The 20639-nt window shown below is 47.7% G+C and overlaps 1 protein-coding gene across 1 annotated transcript in view; it reads left to right on the forward strand.

Moving 5' to 3' along the window:
* Nucleotides 1–12421: 12421 nt before the first annotated feature.
* Nucleotides 12422–20639, forward strand: part of LOC145337677 (tau-tubulin kinase 1-like) — a 145552-nt gene continuing 137334 nt past the window's right edge. The window contains exons 1-3 of the mRNA XM_080182501.1: nt 12422–12572; nt 12778–12925; nt 13032–13105. Coding sequence (XP_080038627.1) covers nt 12465–12572; nt 12778–12925; nt 13032–13105 — 330 coding nt within the window. The 5' untranslated portion in view covers nt 12422–12464. The remainder of the gene's footprint in view (nt 12573–12777; nt 12926–13031; nt 13106–20639) is intronic.

The raw sequence follows: 20639 nt of genomic DNA on the forward strand, positions 1-20639 counted from the left end.
GAAACATATAAGATGATTAGAGGTTTAGATAGGGTGGACAGTGATAGCCTTTTTCCTCAGATGGAGAAAGCTAGCACGAGGGGGCATAGCTTTAAATTAAGGGGTGGTAGTTATAGGACGGATATCAGGGGTAGGTTCTTTACCCAGAGGGTGGTGAGGGATTGGAATGCCCTGCCTGCTGCAGTTGTAAATGCGCCTAGTTTGGGGGCGTTTAAGAGATCCGTGGATAGGTTTATGGATGGTAAGGGTTTGGTTTAGGTTAGAGGGTCATTGTTTTTTAATTGGTCGGTGCAACATCATGGGCCGAAGGGCCTGTTCTGCGCTGTAATGTTCTATGACTCTCTGGCTGTGATTGGTTGTAGATTGACCAGCCCAGCCTTTTGCAGTGATGAGCAGGAAGTCTTGGAGTGCTCGAGGTACCATAGGCTTAAGGGTGTGATATGAGGGCCTCCCAATGCCTCACTTTGCTTGTAGTTTTTGGTCCAAGATTGGTGTCTTTTTAAACTTCTGGGGATGTGGGTGTCACTGGCTAGGCCAGTATTCATTGCCCAACTCTAATTGCCCTCGAGAACATAGAACACTACAGCACAAACAGGCCCTTCGGCCCACAAGTTGCGCTGATCACATCTATACCTACCAAGCCATAGAACTATCTGTAACTCCCAGTCCCATTAAATCCCATGTACTCATCCAGAAGTCTTTTAAAAAAGACTCCAGTGAGTTCACCTCTACCACCGCCGACGGCAGCCAATTCCACTCACTCACCACCCTCTGAGTGAGAAACTTACCCCTAACATTTCCTTTGTACCTACTCCCCAGCACCTTAAACCTGTGTCCTCTCGTAGCGACCATTTCAGCCCTGGGAAATAGCCTCCGAGAATCCACCCTATCTATTCCTCTCAACATTTTATAAACCTCTATCAGGTTGCCCCTCAACCTTCGTCTCTCCAGGGAGAAGAGACCTAGCTCCCTCAACCTATCTTCATAAGGCGTACCTCTCAAGATGATAGTGAGCTGCCTTTTTGAAACACTGCAGTCCCTGTGGTGTAGGTACACCAACAATGTTGTTGTGGAGGGAGTTCTAGGATTTTGACCCAGTGACAGTGAAGGAACGATGATACATTTCCACGTCAGGGCAATGCTTTGAGAGTCAACCACATTGCTGTGGCTCTGAAGTCGCATGTAGGCCAGCCCAGGTAAGGATGGCAGATTTCCTTCTCTAAAGGACATTAGTGAACCAGGTGGGTTTTCCGACAAAGAACCATGGTTTCTGGTCATTGTTAGACTTTTAATTAAAATTTTTTATTGAATTCAAATTCCACCATCTGCCGTGGCAGGATTTGAACCCAGGTCCCTGGAACATTATCCTGGGTCTCTGGATTATTGGTTCAGTGACCATACAACTGCGCCATTGCCTCTGAATTAGGTGGAACAAAGTGAATTACAGGTGTTGAGGAGGGAGGGAGAGGGGCCGTGGGGAGGGGATTGTGGGTAAGGGGGGGTCTGGAGGAAGGGAGGGGAGGGAGTATTGATTGATGTAGTAATTCCTGTCCTTTGGCCCCGAGAACCAGCTGATAAACAAAGTGTTTGTCATTGGGAAAAGTGGGGCTCGCAGTGGGAGACGCCATTATTGAAGGTGATAGAGCAGAATGAGATAGGAGGCCACGTCACATGAAGGATGTAGGGGCTTTGGCGAGGGTGCAGAAGAAGTTTACCTGGATTAGAGGGTATGAGCTATAAGGAGAGGCTGGACAAACCAGGGTTATTTTCTCTGGAGCGGCAGAGGCTGAGGGGAGACCTGTTAGAAGAATATAAAATGAGGAGCTGTGTAGATAGGGTTGACAGCCAGAATCTTTTCCCCAGAGCTGAAATGTCTATTACTAGGGGGCACGTATTTAAGGTGAGAGGAGGAAAGATGAAAGGAGAGGTGAGGGGTCGGTGTTTTACACAGACAGTAGTTTTTTAGAGGATGGTACATGTGTGAAATGAGCTGCCGGAGGAAGTGGTTGAGACAGGGACATTGACAACATTTAAAAGGCTTGGGGACAGATACATGGATAGGAAAGGTTTAGAGGGATATGGGTCAAATGCAGGCAGGGGGTTAGATTACATAGAACATAGAACACTACAGTACAAACGGGCCCTTCAGCCCACAAGTTGCGCTGATCACATCTTTACCTACCAAGCCATAGAACTATCTGTAACTTCCAATCCCATTGTATTCTACATACTCATCCAGAAGTCTTTTAAAAGACCCCAGTGAGTTCGCCTCTACCATCACCGACGGCAGCCGATTCCACTCGCTCACCACCCTCTGAGTGAAAAACTTACCCCTAACATCTCCTCTGTATTTGCTTCCCTGCACCTTAAACCTGTGTCCTCTCGTAGCGACCATTTCAGCCCTGGGAAATAGCCTCTGAGAATCCACCCTATCTATTCCTCTCAACATTTTATAAACCTCTATCAGGTCGCCTCTCAACCTTCGTCTCTCCAGGGCGAAGAGTCCCAGCTCCCTCAATCTATCTTCATAAGGCATGCCTCCCAATCCAGGCAACATCCTTGTAAATCTCCTCTGCACCTTCTCAATAGCTTCCACATCCTTCCTGTAGTGAGGTGACCAGAACTGCGCACAGTACTCCAAGTGGGGTCTGACAAGGGTCTTATAAAATTGCAGCATTACCTCCCGACTCCTAAACTCAATCCCTCGATTAATGAAGGCCAGTACACCATACTCCATAGATGGATATTTTGGTCGGCATGGACCAGTTTGGGCCGAAGGGCCTGTCTCTGTGCCGTTGATTCTATGAGTGGGTAGATGTCTGGAAGATGCTGCCAGGGGTGATGGTGGAGGCAGATACGATAGGGCCGTTTAAGGGGCTTCTAGATAAGCACATGAAGGTTCACTAGGCTGATACCGGAGATGAGGGGGTTGGCCTATGAAGAGAGATTGAATAGACTGGGTCTGTACTCGCTGGAGTTTAGAAGGATGAGGGGGGATCTTATAGAGACGTATAAGATAATGAAAGGGATGGATAGGGTAGAGGTAGAGAGATTCTTCGCACTTAGAAAGGATAGCAGGACTAGAGGGCACAGCCTCAAGATAAGGGGGGGGGGTGCAGTTTAGATCAGAGTTGAGTGGTGAATTTCTGGAATTCTCTGCCCATTGCAGTGGTGGAGGCCACCTTGTTGAATATATTTAAGTCACGGGTAGATAGGTTTCTGATAGACAGGGAATTAAGGGTTATGGGGAGCAGGCGGGAAAGCGGAACTGATCCACTTCAGATCAGCCACGATATTATTGAATGGCGGGGCAGGCTCGGAGGGCCAGATGGCCTACTCCTGCTCCTATTTCTTATGTTCTTATGAATGTGCAAGGAATAAAAGGATAGAGAGCAAGGGCAGGCGGAAGGCTTTAGTTTAATTTGGTGTCATGTCCAGTCCAGCACAGCATGATGGGCCGAAGGGCCTGTTCCTGTGCTGTACGTTTCTCTCTCTGTTCTGTCAATAATGTCATAGTGCTGCTTTTATTATTCATTCTGTTCTCCTCAATGGTCATGGGTTTGGACGGAGCTGTCTAAGGAGCCTTGGTGAGTTGCTGCAGTGCATCTTGTAGATGGTACACACGGCTGCCACCGTGCACCTGTGATAGAGGGAGTGAATGTTTGTGGAAGGGGTAGCAATCAAGCGGGGCTGCTTTGTCCTGGATGGTGTTGGAGCTGCACCCATCCAGGCAAGTGGGGAGTATTTCATCACACCCCTGACTTGTGCCTTTAGATGTTGGACAGGCTTTGGGATCTTTCTATGAGGACAGGTTGAGTAGGTTGGGTCTGTACTCATTGGAGTTTAGAAGAATGAGAAGTGACCTTATTGAAGCAAATCGGATTCTCGGAGTTGACAGGGTCGATGCTGAGAGATTGTTTCCCCTTGTGGGAGAGTCTAGGAGCAGAGGGAATAATCTCAGAGTAAGGAGGGGGTCAGGAATTGGAGACAGGAATTTCTTCTCAGAGAGGAATAAATCTGTGGAATTCTTTATTGCAGAGGACTGTAGAAGCCGAGTCATTAAGTGTGTTTATGGCTGAGACAGATAGATTTTTAGTTAGTAAGGGAATCGAGGGTTATGGTGGGAAAGTGTGGCCAAGGATTATCTCATCAGATAAGGAATTATGTCATTGAATGATGGGCCGAATGGCCTATGTCTGCTCTTATATTTTAGAATCTCATGGAGAGTCAGGGGATGAGTTACTCGCTGCAGGATTCCCTGCCCCTGACTTGCTCTGGTAGCCACAGTATTTGTATGGCTAGTCTAGTTCAGTTTCTGGTCAATGGTAACTCCCAAGATCTCTTACCAGTGATGGCAATACCATTGAATGCCAAGGAGTAATGGTTGGATCCTCTGTTGTTGGAGATGGTCACTGTCTGGCACTCGTGTGGTGCAAATGTGACTTTCCACTTGTCAGCCAAGTCTGGTTATAGTCCAGAACATTTGACGTGAACTGTCCTCGTATCTGAGGAGTCACACGTAATACCAAACATTGTGCAGCCACCTCCGACGGACAGCACCTTCAGGTGTTTCTTGATATCACGGGGAGCGAATGGAATTGCCTGGAGACTGGTATCTGAGATGTTGGGGACCACTGGAGGATGCGGAGATGGATCATCTGCTCGGTACTTCTGGCTGAAGATTGCTGTGAATACTTCAGCGTTATCTTTTACACTGACGTGCTGGGCTCCTCTGTCATTGAGGATGGGGATATTTGTGGAGTTTCCTCCTGCAGTGAGTTGTTTAATTGTCCACCATTTATGATTGAATGTGGCAGGACTGCAGAGCTTAGAGCTGATCGGTTGGTTGTGATATCACTTTGACTTATTACTTTCACATGTATTAGCATATAGACAAAACTATTATTCACAGAGAAGAAAATGAGAGTGCAGAGAGTAGTGTTACAGTCATAGGTAGGGTGTAGAGAAAGACAAATTGAATTAAAACATTGTTAGAGAGTTTAAAAGAGTTAGAATGACACTTTGGCATCATCTTGGAAAGCAGTTCTGTCTATCTCTGTCTTAGCTCTGTCACTTGCTGTTTAACATGCAAATATTCCTGTGTTGTAGCTTCACCAGGTTGACACCTCATTTTTCGGTATGCCTGGTGCTGCTCCTGACATGCCCTGCTGCACTCTCCATTGATCCAGGGTTGATCCCCTGGCTTGTTGGTAATGTTTGAGTGGGGGATATGCTGGGCTATGGGGTTACAGATTGTGCTTCTCACAAGCCCTTGTTATTCCTTAGTTTGTACCGTGGGACCCACTCTGGCTGTATTGCTCTGGGGCTGTAAATTACTCCAACCAAGATGTTATTTTCTTTGTTTTTTATTTCCACCCAGATTGATTTAACATGTTGCCCCTTAGTGTCAGTGTCATTTCTTAGTACAGTCTTGATGTCATCTTTAACCAATAAAGCAATGTCACCTCCTGTTCCATTCAGTCTAAGCTCCTAGAATACTGAGTACTCTTGGACATTCAACTTCCAGTCCTGGTCTTCCTGTAACCATGTTTCAGTAATCCTCATCAAATTATACCTATTTGTCTCCATTTGTGCAACAACTCATTGACCTTATTCCAAATACAGCATATATTGAGGTGCAGGGTTTTAAATATGTCCTACTGGTTTGTCTTTCCCTTGTAGGATAATCTTGTGCACTATGTTTTTCACACATTTTGAGCTTCTTTACTAATCTCTGATGGGCGTTAGACTGGCCTTGCCTGTTCAGTGTACTAACCTCTATCTTCACCCCCATTCTAACCTGATGCTTTGGTCCACATTAACTACTATACTTTTAGTTTTACCCTTTCCTTCCCCCCTGCCCTCCCGCTAGCTAGTTTAAAGTCCTTGTGACCACCCTATTTATCCTTTTCGCTAGAACGCTGGTCCCAGATGGGTTTAGATGGAGACTTTCCCAGCGATACAGATCCTGTTCTAATACTGATAACAATGCCCCATGGAATGGAACTCCTCCTTCCCGCACCACTCCTTTAGCCATGTGTTTACTTCCCAATTTTCTCATTGCAATGCCAATTTGCACATGGCTCAGGTCGTAATACAGAGATTGAGGACCTATTCTTCAATTTAGTTCCTAGTTTGTGGTAATCCCCAAATGGGTCCTCTTTCCTAGTCCTGCCTATGTTGTTTGTCCCAATGTGGACCACAACAACTGGATCCTCCCCACCTCACTCCAATATCCTTTCAAGCTGGTCAGAGATATTCCTCACCCTAGCACCAGCCAGGCAACATATCATGTGGGTCTCACAATCCGGCTTACAAAGGATGCTAGCAATCCCCCTAATTATAGAATCCCCTACAACTGTCTCTTATCCTTTTGCTCCCTTCTTGAATGGCCTCCTGTCCCTTGGTGCAGTGGTCAGCTAGCTCATCCTCCCTACTGCCCGCTTCCTCGTCCACACAGGGAGCAAGGACCTCATACCTGTTAGACAAGGTCAAGAGCTGAGGATCCTCAGTTCCTGAATTCCGTATCCTTCTTCCAGCCACACTTAATCACACCCTGCTGTCCCTGACTGAATCAGAGGTACCTAACCTATCGGGTGTGACCATCTCCTGAAACCGTGTCCAGGAAACTCTCCCCCTCCCGGATGTGCTGCAGTATCTGAAGCTCAGACTCCAGCTCATCAATTCTGAGCCAGAGGGCGGGCAGGAGGAGGAGTGTGGTGTCACTGCTGGGCCGGGGTGGTGGGGTGGATGTGGTGTCACTGCAGCGGGGGGAGAGGAGTGTGGCGTCACTGCAGTTGGGGGGGGCGGTGGGGGAGTGTGGTGTCGCTGCACTGGAGGGGGGAGGGAGGAGTGTGGTGTCACTGCAGTTGGGGGGGGGGGCGGTGGGGGAGTGTGGTGTCGCTGCACTGGAGGGGGGAGGGAGGAGTGTGGTGTTGCTGCAGTTGGGGGGGCGGTGGGAGAGGAGTGTGGCGTCACTGCAGTTGGGGGGGGCGGTGGGGGAGTGTGGTGTTGCTGCAGTTGGGGGGGCGGTGGGGGAGGAGTGTGGCGTCACTGCAGTTGGGGGGGGTGGTGGGGGAGTGTGGTGTCGCTGCAGGGCGGGGGGGGGGAATGTGGTGTCAGTGCAGTTGGGGAGTGTGGTGTCACTGTGGTGGTGGGAGGGGGGCGGTGTGGGGCGCTGCAGGTTGGTACGGGTTCTCCCACATACAGCTACAACACGTCAACAGCCCAGCCATCTCTACCTCATTTATTACTGCATTAATCTGTTTGCTGTGGTTTTTTTCAAAATTAGCTGATGTCACCTTTCCAAATATAACCCTTACAACCTAAAAACCACAAGAATTACCTCTGAATTCAGTAAGCCATGATTAGGTAAGCTTTATGATACTGATGGATAAAGTGTAGCCCTGAAGTGAAGGTGCTAAGCTGGGGGAAGGCTAATTACAACAATATTAGGCAGGAACTGAAGAATGGAGATTGGGGCCAGATGTTTGAGGGCAAATCAACATCTGGCATGTGGGAGGCGTTTGTGTAAGTTGACCGGGATTCAGGACCGGCACATTCCTGTAAGGATGAAGGATAAGTATGGCAAATTTTGGGAACCTTGGATAATGAGAGATATTGTGAGCCTAGTCAACGAGAAAAAGGAAGTATTTGTCAAAGCTAGGAGGCTGGGGACACAGGAAGCAAGTGTGGAATACAAGGAAAGTAGAAAAGAAACTTAAGCAAGGAGTAAGGAGGGCTAAAAGTGGTCATGAAAAGCATTGTCCGGTAGGATAAGGGAAAACGCCAAGGCTTTTTATACATATATAAAGAGTAAGAGGGTAGCCAGGGAGAGGGTTGGCCTGCTCAAGGACAAGAGGGGGAATCTGTGTGTGGAGCCAGAGGAAATGGGTGAGATATTAAATGAGTAGTTTGTGTCAGTGTTCACCAGAGAGAAAGACTTGGTGGATGATGAGTCTGGGAAAGGATGTGTCGATAATTTGAGTCATATTGAGATCAAAAAGGAGGAGGCATTCAAGATAATCAGAGGGTTAGATAGGGTGGACAGTGAGAGCCTTTTTCCTCGGATGGTGATGGCTAACACGAGGGGACATAGCTTTAAATTGAGGGGTGGTAATTATAGGACGGATGTCAGAGGTAGGTTCTTTACTCAGAGGATAGTATGGGCGTGGAATGCCCTGCCTGCAGCAGTTGTGGACTCGCCAACTTTAAGGGCATTCAAATGGTCAGTGGATAGGCATATGGATAACATTGGAATAGTTTAGGTTAGAGGGTCATTAGATTGGTTCCACTGTTTGGCGCAACATCGAGGGCCGAAGGGCCTGTACTGCGCTGTAATGTTCTATGTTCTAGGTATTGGGGTTCTTGAGAAACATTAAGGTAGACAAGTCCCCAGGACCTGATGAGATATACCCCAGAATACTGAGAGAGGCAAGGGAGGAAATTGCTGGGGTCTTGAGAGAAATCTTTATATCATCACTGGCTACAGGAGAGGCCCCAGAGGACTGGAGAATAGCCAACGTTGTTCCTTTGTTTAAGAAGGGTAGCAAGAAAAATCCAAGGTAATTACAGGCCGGTGAGCCGTAGGGAAATTATTGGAGAGGATTCTTTGCGGCAGGATTTATTCCCACTTGGAAATAAGTGGACATATTAGTGAGAGGCAACGTGGTTTTGTGAAGGGGAGGTTGTGTCTCACAAACTTAATCGAGTTTTTGGGGAAGTGACAAAGATGATTGAGGGTAGGGCAGTGGATGTTGTCTACATGGACTTCAGTAAGGCCTTTGACAAGGTCCCTCATGGCAGACTGATATAGAAAGTGAAGTTGCACGGGATCAGAGGTGAGCTGGCAAGGTGGATACGGAACTTGTTCGATCATAGAAGAGAGGGTAGCAGTGGAAGGGTGTGTTTCTGAATGGAGGGCTGTGACAAGTGGTGTTCCTCAGGGATCAGTGCTGGGACCTTTGCACTTTGAATTATATATAAATGATTTGGAGGAAATGTAACTGGATTGATTAAGTTTGCAGATGACACAAAGGTTGGTGGATTTGCGGATAGCGATGAGGACCATCAGAGGATACAGCAGGATATAGATCAGTTGGAGACTTGGGCAGAGAGATGGCAGATGGAGTTTAATCCAGACAAATGTGAGGTAATGCATTTTGGAAGGTCTAATACAGATAGGAAATATACAGTAAATGACAGAACCCTTAGGAGTATTGATAGGCAGAGGGATCTGGGTGTACAGGTACACAGGTCGCAAAGTGGCAATGCAGATGGAGAAGGTAGTCAAGAAGACATACGGCATGCTTGCCTTCATCGGCCAAGGTTTAAGTTTAAAAATTGGCAAGTCGTGTTGCAGTTTTATAGAACCTTAGTTAAAACAAAAGAACATAAAAGCTAGGAGCAGGAGTCAGCCATTTGGCCCCTCGAGCCTGCTCCACCATTCAACAAGATCATGGCTGATCTTTTCGTGGACTCAACTCCACTTACTCGCCCGCTCACCATAATCCTTAATTCCTTTACTGTTCAAAAATCTATCTATCCTTCCCTTAAAAACATTCAATGAGGGAGCCTCAATTGCTTCACTGGACAGGGAATTCCACAGATTCACAACCCTTTGTGTGAAGAAGTTCCTCCTCAACTCAGTCCTAAATCTGCTTCCCCTTATTTTGAGGCCATGCCCCCTCGTTCTAATTAGGCTGCACTTGGAATATAGTGTTCAATTCTGGTTGCCGCACTACCAGAAGGATATGGAGGCTTTGGAGAGGGTGCAAAAAAGATTTACCAGGATGTTGCCTGGTATGGAGGGCATTAGCTATGACGAGAGGTTAGAGAAACTTGGTTTGTTCCCACTGGAGTGATGGAGTTTGAGGGGAGACCTGATAGAAGTCTGCAAGATTATGAGGGCCATGGACAGCATGGATAGTCAGAAGCTTTCTCTCAGGCTGGAAGAGTCAATTACTAGGGGGCACAGGTTTAAGGTGTGAGGGGCAAGGTTTAAAGGAGATAGAACACAGAACACTACAGCACAAACAGGCCCTTCGGCCCACGAGTTGCGCCGATCACATCAACACCTACCAATCCATAGACCTATCTATAACTCCCAATCCCATTAAATCCCATATACTCATCCAGAAGTCTTTTAAAAGACCCCAGCGAGTTCTCCTCCACCACCACCGACGGCAGCCGATTCCATTCACTCACCACCCTCTGAGTGAAAAACTTACCCCTAACATCACTTCTGTACTTGCTTCCCAGCACCTTAAACCTGTGCCCTCTCATAGCGACCATTTCAGCCCTGGGAAATAGCCTCTGAGAATCCACCCTATCTATTCATAGAACATAGAACATTACAGCGCAGAACAGGCCCTTCGGCCCACGATGTTGCGCCGACCAGTTTAAAAAAAACAATGACCCACTAACCTAAACCAATCCCTTTTCGTCCATAAACCTATCCACGGATCTCTTAAACGCCCCCAAACTAGGCGCATTTACAACTGCAGCAGGCAGGGCATTCCAATCCCTCACCACCCTCTGGGTAAAGAACCTACCCCTGATATCCGTCCTATAACTACCACCCCTTAATTTAAAGCTATGCCCCCTCGTGCTAGCTTTCTCCATCTGAGGAAAAAGGCTATCACTGTCCACCCTATCTAAACCTCTAATCATCTTATATGTTTCAATAAGATCCCCTCTTAGCCGCCTTCTTTCCAGCGAAAAACAACCCCAAATCCCTCAGTCTCTCCTCATAGGACCTCCCCTCCATACCAGGCAACATCCTGGTAAACCTCCTCTGCACCCTCTCCAAAGCCTCCACATCCTTCCTGTAATGTGGGGACCAGAACTGCACACAGTACTCCAAGTGCGGCCGCACCAGAGTTGTGTACAGTTGCAACATGACGCTGCGTCTCCTAAATTCAATCCCCCTACCAATAAACGCCAAGACACCGTATGCCTTCTTAACAACCCTATCTACTTGATTCCCAACTTTCAGGGATCTATGTACACATACACCTAGATCCCTCTGTTCATCCACACTATTCAAAGTCCTCCCATCAGCCCTATACTCAACACATCTGTTATTCCTACCAAAGTGAATTACCTCACACTTCTTCCTCTCAACATTTTATAAACCTCTATCAGGTCGCCTGTCAACCTTCATCTCTCCAGGGAGAAGAGACCTAGCCCCCTCAACCTAACTTCATAAGGCATGCCTCCCAATCCAGGCAACATCCTTGTAAATCTCCTCTGTACCCTTTCAATAGCTTCCACGTCCTTCCTATAGTGAGGCAACCAGAACTGTGCACAGTACTCCAAATGAGGCCTGACAAGGGTCTTATAAAGTACGAGGCAGATTTTTTTTACAGAGTGGTGGGCGCCTGGAACTCGTTGACGGGAGGGAGTGGAAGCGGATACAGTAATAACCTGTCAAGACGCATGAATGAGATGCGAATAGAGGGATATGGTCCCCACAAGAGTAGGGGGTTTTAGTTCAGTCGGGCAGCATGGTCAGTGCAGGCTCGGAGGGCCAAAGGGCCTGTTCCTGTGCTATAATTTTCTTCATTGAAACTGTAAGTGATAGAATGATTAAATACTGAGGTGACTTTGCTACTTACCGATCAGCTCTTTCCTGTGTGTTCTCTGTCACTGCAGCAGGGCAAGGCCACAACCAGGGTTTAGCAATTAGAAAGCAAAGAGAACAAAGAAAATTCCAGCACAGGAACAGGCCCTTCGGCCCCTCCATGCCTGCACTGACCATGCTGCCTGACTGAACTAAAACCCCCTACCCTTCAGAAAGTACCTCTTTCCCTTCAACTCCAAATTCCCACTCAACTCCAAGTTTCTGACAGCCTGGGCCTCTGCCTGGCCGTGGGGAGGGGGAGTGCAGGGTCCACCACCCCGGTAAGGGATTGAGGGGGGTGTGGTGGTGCGTGGTGCAGGGTCCACCACCCCGGTAAGGGATTGAGGGGGGTGTGGTGGTGCGTGGTGCAGGGTCCGCCTCCCCGGTAAGGGATTTGGTGGTGCGTGGTGCAGGGTCCGCCTCCCCGGTAAGGGATTTGGGGGGGGTGGGGTGCAGGGTCCGCCTCCCCGGTAAGGGATTTGGGGGGGGCTGGGGTGCAGGGTCTGCCTCCCCGGTTTTGGGGGGGGGGGGGGGGGGGTGGCACGGTCTGCCCCTGGCAGGGGGGTCAGGGTAGGGTAAAAGCAAATTCCTGCAGATGCTGGAATCTGAAACCAAAAGAGAAAATGCTGGAAAATGTCAGCAGGTCTGGCAGCCTCTGGAAGGACAGAAAAGAGCTGATGTTTCAAGTGCTGATGACCCTTTGTTGAATCTGCGACAGGGTCTGACTCGGGCCTGTAATTATCAGTGTCACTGAGCAGCTTTGGATCTCACTGGGTTTGTATTCTTACAGGTAAATGGACCGTTTTGGATGCAGTCTGTATGAGTTCTCACTGGCTGTCCAATGCAGTGCCTAGCAGCCCCGGCACAGGAAGAGGCAAACATGAGTGGTGGAGGGGAGCAGGTCGATATTTTACCCGTGGCCTTTGTTGTAAAAGACCGCTGGAAAGTGGTGAGTGATGTCAGCTTTACCAACCCCATGCCCCGTGCCCCCCACCCCCCTCTCTCCCAGTGGCGTGCCACTTTATTCAAGGCTTACTTATTTGATGCACCCAGTTAACCTCCTCTCTCAACCTCTGTACCAACCCGGACCCTGAACTGTAGTATATCTGATCTTTGTGCCACGGTTAGCCCACTGCTCAGTGTCTCTCTTTCAGCTGAAGAAGATTGGTGGAGGAGGGTTTGGTGAGATATATGAGGCAACGGATTTGTTAATCCGGGAGAACGTTGCACTGAAGGTGGAATCTGCCCAGCAACCCAAGCAGGTGCTGAAGATGGAGGTGGCTGTTCTGAAGAAGCTACAAGGTCAGGGAGATGTGTGGTGAATATATTCCCTCATCAATGACTGCTTCTTGTTTCCAGCAGGCTCTTTTTTGTCCATTATAATAATTATTGTTATCATTCTGTTCAGGGAAGGATCATGTGTGCAGATTCATTGGCTGTGGGAGGAACGAGAAGTTTAATTATGTCGTGATGCAGCTGCAGGTAACAGCTTGTTTCATGTTGGAATTACTTTCTGAATGTAGATTTCCTGCTCCAACTGAAGTCAACCCCTTACCCCCTGTCACCTGGCCATCCCTCCTGGTGTGACATTCAGCTTCATTTACTCGGCACGTCAGTGTATTTGCTGTATACCAGCACGTGAAGCTCCTGCTGCAGATTAATAGGGGAATGCTGCTGAAATGGTGAGCGTGGACTTTCAAAGGTTATTTGAGACAGTGCCACACAACATTGAGAAGAGTGATAACTCATGCAATAAAAGGGACAAAACTGGCTGAATGATTGGAAGAGGGGAGTAAAGGTTCAGAGATGTTTTTCAGGCTGGAGTAAGGTTTGTAGTGGAGACCTCCCAACGACTGGCCTTGGCACTCTTGTTTCTCCTGATATATAGAACACTACAGCACTCGCTAAATATTTTTAAGAAGCGGGTTGATGGGTTCTTGATAAGAGAGGGGATTAAGGGTTATGGGGAGAGGGCGGGAAAGTGGAACTGAGCCACAACAGATCAGCCATGATCTTATTGAATGGCGGGGCAGGCTCGAAGGGCTAGATGGCCTACTCCTGCTCCTATTTCTTATGTTCTTATGTTCTTATGTAAACAGGCCCTTCGGCCCACAAGTTGCGCTGATCATATCCATACCTACCAGGCCTATCTATAACTCTCAATCCCATTAAATCCCATATACTCATCCAGAAGTCTCTCAAAAGACCCCAACGAGTTCACCTCTACCACCACCGACGGCAGCCGATTCCACGCACTCACCACCCTCTGAGTTGTAAAACTTAACCCAGACATCTCCTCTGTACCTGCTCCCCAGCACCTTAAACCTGTGTCCTCTCGTAGCGACCATTTCAGCCCTGGGAAAAAGCCTCCCAGAATCCACCCTATCTATTCCTCTCAACATTTTATAAACCTCTATCAGGTCGCCTGTCAACCTTCGTCTCTCCAGGGAGAAGAGTCCCAGCTCCCTCAACCTATCTTCATAAGACATGCCTCCCAATCCAGGCAACATCCTTGTAAATCTCCTCCGCACCCTCTCAATAGCTTCCACATCCTTCCTGTAGTGAGGTGACCAGAACTGCGCACAGTACTCCAAGTGGGGTCTGACAAGGGTCTTATAAAGTTGCAGCATTATCTCTCATACATTAATGATCTAGATAATTTTAAAGTTTGTGGATGAATTAAAATGTGGAATTATTGAGAACTTTGAAGAGGATAGTGTGAAACTTCAAGGCATCAAAATGTTGGTGCTGTGGGAAGATCTGGGGCGCGCCGCCTGGTGGCGTGGTTGGGGTCTGGAGTTGAAAGAACAAAGAAAATTCCAGCACAGGAACAGGCCCTTCGGCCCCTCCAAGCCTGCACTGACCATGCTGCCCCGACTGAACTAAAACCCCCTACCCTTCCGGGGATCATATCCCTCAATTCCCATCCTATTCATGGATTTGTCAAGACGCCCCTTAAAAGTCACTATCATATCCGCTTCCACTACCTCCCCCGGCAACAAGTTCCAGGTCCCATCACATTGTGTAAAAAATCTGCCTCGTATATCTCCTTTAAACCTTGCCCCTCGCACCTTAAACCTGTGCCCCCTAGTAATTGACTCTTCCACCCTGGGAAAAAGCTTCTGACTATCCACTCTGTCCATGCCTCTCAATCTTGTAGACTTCTATCAGGTGTCCCCTCAACCTCCATCGTTCCAGTGAGAACAAACCAAGTTTCTCTAACCTCTCCTCATAGCTAATGCCCTCCATACCAGGGCAACATAAGAAATAGGAGCAGGAGTAGGCCTTCGAGCCTGCCCCGCCATTCAATAAGATCATGGCTGATCTGAAGTGGATCAGTTCCACTTTCCTGCTTTCTCCCCATAACCCTTAATTGCCCTGTCTATCAGAGACCTATCCACCCAATATATTCAGCGAGGTAGCCTCCACCACTTCAACGGGCAGAGGATTCCAGAGATTCACCACGCTTTGAGTGAAGAAGTTCCTCCTCAACTCTGATCTAAACTGCACCCCCCACCCCCACCTTATCTTGAGGCTGTGCCCTCTAGCCCTGCTGTCCTTTCTAAGCAGGAAGAATCTCTCTACCTCTACCCTATCTATCCCCTTCATTATCTTACACGTCTCTATAAGATCCCCCCTCAGCCTTCTAAACTCCAAGTACAGACCCAGTCTATTTAGTCTCTGTTCATAGTCCAACCCCCTCATCTCCGGTATCAGCCTAGTGAACCTCCTCTGCACTCCCTCTAAGGCCAATATATCCTTGCGCAATTGCGGCGACCGAAACTGCACACAGTACTCCAGCTGCGGCCTCACCAGTGCCCTGTACAGTTGCAGCAAGACCTCCCTGCTTTTATATCCTATCCCCCTCGCTATAAAGGCCAGCATCCCATTCACCTTCTTGACCACCTGCTGCACCTGCAGACTGGGTTTTTGCGATTCGTACACAAGGACCCCCAGGTCCCTCTGCACTGTAGCATGCTGCAGCTTTTTGCCCTTTAAATAATAATCCCTCCTATTATTATTTCTGCCAAAGTGGATAACCTCACACTTGCTAACATTATACTCCATCTGCCAGGTCCTCGCCCACTCACTCTGCCTATCCAGATCCCTCTGCAGACTTTCCACACCCTCCGCACAATTTGCTTTTCCACTCATCTTCGTGTCATCAGCAAATTTCGTTACCCTACACTCAGCCCCCTCCTCCAGATCATCTATATAAACATCTTGGTAAATCTTTTCTGTACCCTCTCCAAAGCATCCACAGCCTTCTGGTCGTGTGGTGACCAGAATTGAACACTATATTCCAAGTGAGGTCTAAAAATTCACAATTTTTAAACTTAGTGCCTTGGCTGATGAAGGCAAGCATGCTGTATGCCTTCTTGACTACCTTCTCCACCTCATTGTCACTTTCAGTGACCTGTGTATCTGTTTGTCATTTTTATAAATGACCTAGATGAGGGTGTAGAAGGATGGATTAGTAAATTTGCTGACGACACCAAAGTCGGAGGAGTTGCAGACAGTGAGGATGGATGTTACAGTTTGCAGAGGAACATAGATAAGCTGCAGAGCTGGGCTGAGAGGTGGCAGATGGAGTTTAATATGGAAAAGTGTGAGTTGATTCACTTTGGTAAGAGTAACAGGAGTACAGAATATAGGGCTAATGGAAAGTCTCTTAGTAGTGTTGACGAGCAGAGAGATCTCGGGGTACATGTGCATAGCTCCCTGAAAGTTGGCACCCAGGTTGATAAGGTTGTTAAGGCGTACGGTGTGTTAGCTTTTATTGGTAGAGAGATTGAATTTCAGAGCCATGAGGTCACGTTACAACTGTACAAAACTCTGGTGCGGCCGCACTTGGAGTATTGCATACAGTTCTGGTCGCCACATTATAAGAAAGATGTGGAAGCATTGGAAAGAGTGCAGAGGAGGTTTACCAGGATGTTGCCTGGTATGGTGGGAAGGTCTTATGAGGAAAGGCTGAGGGACTTGAGGTTGTTTTCATTAGAGAGAAGAAGGTTATGAGGTGACCTAATTGAGGCATACAAGATGATCAGAGGGTTAGATAGGGTGGACAGTGAGAGCCTTTTTCCTCGGATGGTGACGGCTAACACGAGGGGACATAGCTTTAAATTAAGGGGTGGTAATTATAGGACGGATGTCAGAGGTAGGTTCTTTACTCAGAGGGTAGTAAGGGCGTGGAATGCCCTGCCTGCAGCAGTTGTGGACTCGCCAACTTTAAGGGCGTTCAAATGGTCAGTGGATAGGCATATGGATAACATTGGAATAGTTTAGGTTAGAGGGTCATTATATTGGTTCCACTGGTTGGCGCAACATCGAGGGCCGAAGGGCCTGTACTGCGCTGTTATGTTCTATGTACACCCAGATCCCTTTGCCGATCAATACGCTGAAGGGTTCTGGCATTTATTGCGTCTTTCCTATCTGTATTCGACCTTCCAAAATGTATTACCTCACATTTGTCTGCATTGAACTCCATCTAGTAAAAAGTCTGACAACACCAGGTTTTAGTCCAACCTATTTATTTGATAATATACTCACAAGCTTTCGAGGGACACCCTCTTCGTCAGGTGAATGGAGAGTTCTGGCCTCAGACAGAGCATATAAAGCACAGACAGTTTAGAGATTACTGATTAGAATGCGAATCTTTACACCTAACCTGCTGTTCAAGACCTGAAGTGGCTGATAATGTGAGTGGAAGGAGCACTGATCACAGTTTACAGAGATGTGTATTGTCTCCAGACAGTACAGTAAGTGAGGTTTTGCAAACCCAGGCAAGTCATGGGGGTTACAGATAGTGCGACATGAACCCAAGATCCCTGTTGAGACCGTCCTCATGTGTGCGGAACTTGGCTATCAGTCTCTGCTCAGCGACTCTGCGCTGTCGTGTGTCGTGAAGGCCGCCTTGGAGAATGCTTATGGAGAATGGAGAAGGCGGCCTTCACGACACACGACAGCGCAGAGTCGCTGAACAGAGACTAATAGCCAAGTTCCGCACACATGAGGACGGTCTCAACAGGGATCTTGGGTTCATGTCGCACTATCTGTAACCCCCGTGACTTGCCTGGGTTTGCAAAACCTCACTTACTGTACTGTCTGGAGACAATACACATCTCTTTAAACTGTGATCAGTGCTCCTACCACTCACATTATCAGCCACTTCAGGTCTTGAACAGCAGGTTAGGTGTAAGGATTCGCATTCTAATCAGTAATCTCTAAACTGTCTGTGCTTTATATGCTCTGTCTGAGGCCAGAACTCTCCATTCACCTGACGAAGAGGGTGTCCCTCGAAAGCTTGTGAGTATATTATCAAATAAATAGGTTGGACTAAAACCTGGTGTTGTCAGACTTTTTACTGTGTTTACGCCAGTCCAACGCCGGCATACCCACATCTTGAACTCCATCTGCCATCTCTCCTCCCAAGTCTCCAATCGATCTGTACCCTGCTGTATCTGCTAACAATCTTTTTCACTATCGGCGTTTCCAACAATATTTATGTTGTCTGCAAACTTACTAATCAGATCACCTGCATTTTACTCCAAATCATTGATATATACTATGAACAGCAAAGGTCCCAGAATTTAGGAGCAGAATGAAGCCATTCAGCCCATCGAGTCTGCTCCCCCATTCAATCATGGCTGATATTTTTCTTATCCCCATTCTCCTGCCTTTTCCCCATAATCCCTGGTTCCCTTATTAATCAAGAACCTATCTATCTCTGTTTTAAAGACACTGTGACCTGGCCCTCCACAGCCCTTTGTGGTAAAGAGTTCCACACATTCCCCACTCTCTGGCTGAAGAAATTCCTTCTCATCTCTGTTTTAAAGGATCGCCCCTTCAACCTGCGGTTGTGCCCTCTGGTTCTAGTTTTTTCTACTAGTGGAAACATCCTCTCCACGTCCACTCTATCCAGGCCTCGCAGTAAGTTTCAATAAGATCCTCCCTCATCCTTCTGAACTCCCAATGAATACAGACCCAGAGTCCTTCATAGCGAGGGGGATTGAATATAAAAGTAGGGAGGTCTTGCTGCGGCTGTATAGGGCATTGGTGAGGCTGCAGCTGGAGTACTGTGTGCAGTTTTGGGCGCCGTACTTACGCAAGGATGTTTTGGCCTTGGAGGGAGTGCAGAGGAGGTTTACTAGGCTGATGCCGGAGTTGAGGGGGTTGGGCTATGAGGAGAGGCTGAATAAACTAGGCTTGTACTCGTTAGAGTTTAGAAGAATGAGGGCAGATCTCATTGAGACGTATAAGATGATGAATGGGATGGATAGGATAGAGGTGGAGAGACTCTTCCCACTCAGAAAGGACAGTAGGACTAGGGGGCACAGCCTCAAGATAAAGGGGGGGCGGTTTAGAACGGAGTTGAGGAAGAATTTCTTCACTCAAAGGATGGTGAATCTCTGGAATTCTCTGCCCGTTGAAGTGGTGGAGGTTGCCTCGCTAAATATTTTTAAGACGCGGGTTGATAGGTTTTTGATAAACGAGGGGATTAAGGGTTATGGGGAGAGGGCGGGAATGTGGAACTGAGCCACGACAGATCAGCCATGATCTTATTGAATGGCGGGGCAGGCTCGAAGGGCCAGATGGCCTACTCCTGCTCCTATTTCTTATGTTCTTATGTTCTCAACTGTTCCTCATACAACAAGCTCTTCATTCCGGGGATCATTCTTGTGAACCTCCTCTGGATCCTTTCCAAGGCCGGCACATCCTTCCTTAGATACGGGGCCCAAAACTGCTCACAATCCTCCAAATGGGGTCTGACCAGAGCCTTATACAGCCTCAGAAGTACATCCCTGCTCTTGTATTCTAGCCCTCTCGACATGAATGCTAACACTGCATTTGCCTTCCTAACTGCCGACTGAACCTGCACGTTAACCAATAGAACGTAGAACAGTACAGCACAGTACAGGCCCTTCGACCCTCAATATTGTGCCAAGCTTTGTCCAATCCCAAGATCAAGCTATCCCACTCCCTATCATTCTGGAGTGCTCCATGTGCCTATCCAATAACCGCTTGAAAGTTCCTAAAGTGTCCGACTTCACTATCACAGCAGGCAGTGTATTCCACACCCCAACCACTCTCTGAGTAAAGAATCTACCTCGGACATCCTTCTTATATCTCCCACCATGAACCTTATAGTTATGCCCCCTAGTAACAGCTACATCCACCCGAGGAAATAGTCTCTACACGTCCACTCTATCCACCCCCCTCATCATTTTATAAACCTCTATTAAGTCACCTCTCATCCTCCTCCACTCTAAAGAGAAAAGCCCCAGCTCCCTCAACCTTTCCTCATAAGACCTACCCTCCAAACCAGGCAGCATCCTGGTAAATCTCCTCTGCACTCTAAATCTTGAACAATGACTCCCAAGTCCGTTTGTGTTTCTGATTTCCTAACATTTCCCCATTTAGAAAATAGTCTTTGCCTCAATTCCTCTTCCAAAGTGCAGAACCTCACATTTTTCCACATTTTATTCCATCTGCCACTCCTTAGCCCACTCTCCAAACCTGTCCAAGTCCTTCCTCAATACCACCTGTCCCTCTACATATTGTTGTATCATCTGCAAACTTAGAAACAGTGTGTTCAGTTCCTTCTTCCAAATCATTGATATATATGAAAAGTTGTAGTCCCAGCACCGACCCCTGAGGCACACCATTAGTCACCGGCTGCTATTCTGAAGAAAAAACCCTGTATCCCCACTCTCTGCCTTCTGCCAGTCAGCCAATCCTCTATCCATTAAAGGATCTTACCATTAACATCATGGGCTCTTAACTTATTTAACAGTCTATGCGGCACGGCGGCACAGTGGTTAGCACTGCTGCCTCACAGTGCCAGGGACCCGGGTTCAATTCCGGGCTTGGGTCACTGTCTGTGGAGTTTGCATGTTCTCGCCTTGTCTGCATGGGTTTTCTCCCACACTCCAAAGATATGTGGGTGAGGTTGATTGGCCATGCTAAATTGCCCCGTAGTGTCCCAGGATGCGTAGATTAGAGGTAAATATGT

Source organism: Carcharhinus amblyrhynchos, unplaced genomic scaffold (genome assembly GCF_965287045.1).
Source record: "Carcharhinus amblyrhynchos unplaced genomic scaffold, sCarAmb.v2.hapA scaffold_58, whole genome shotgun sequence".
In the NCBI taxonomy this organism is placed as follows: Eukaryota; Metazoa; Chordata; class Chondrichthyes; order Carcharhiniformes; family Carcharhinidae; genus Carcharhinus; species Carcharhinus amblyrhynchos.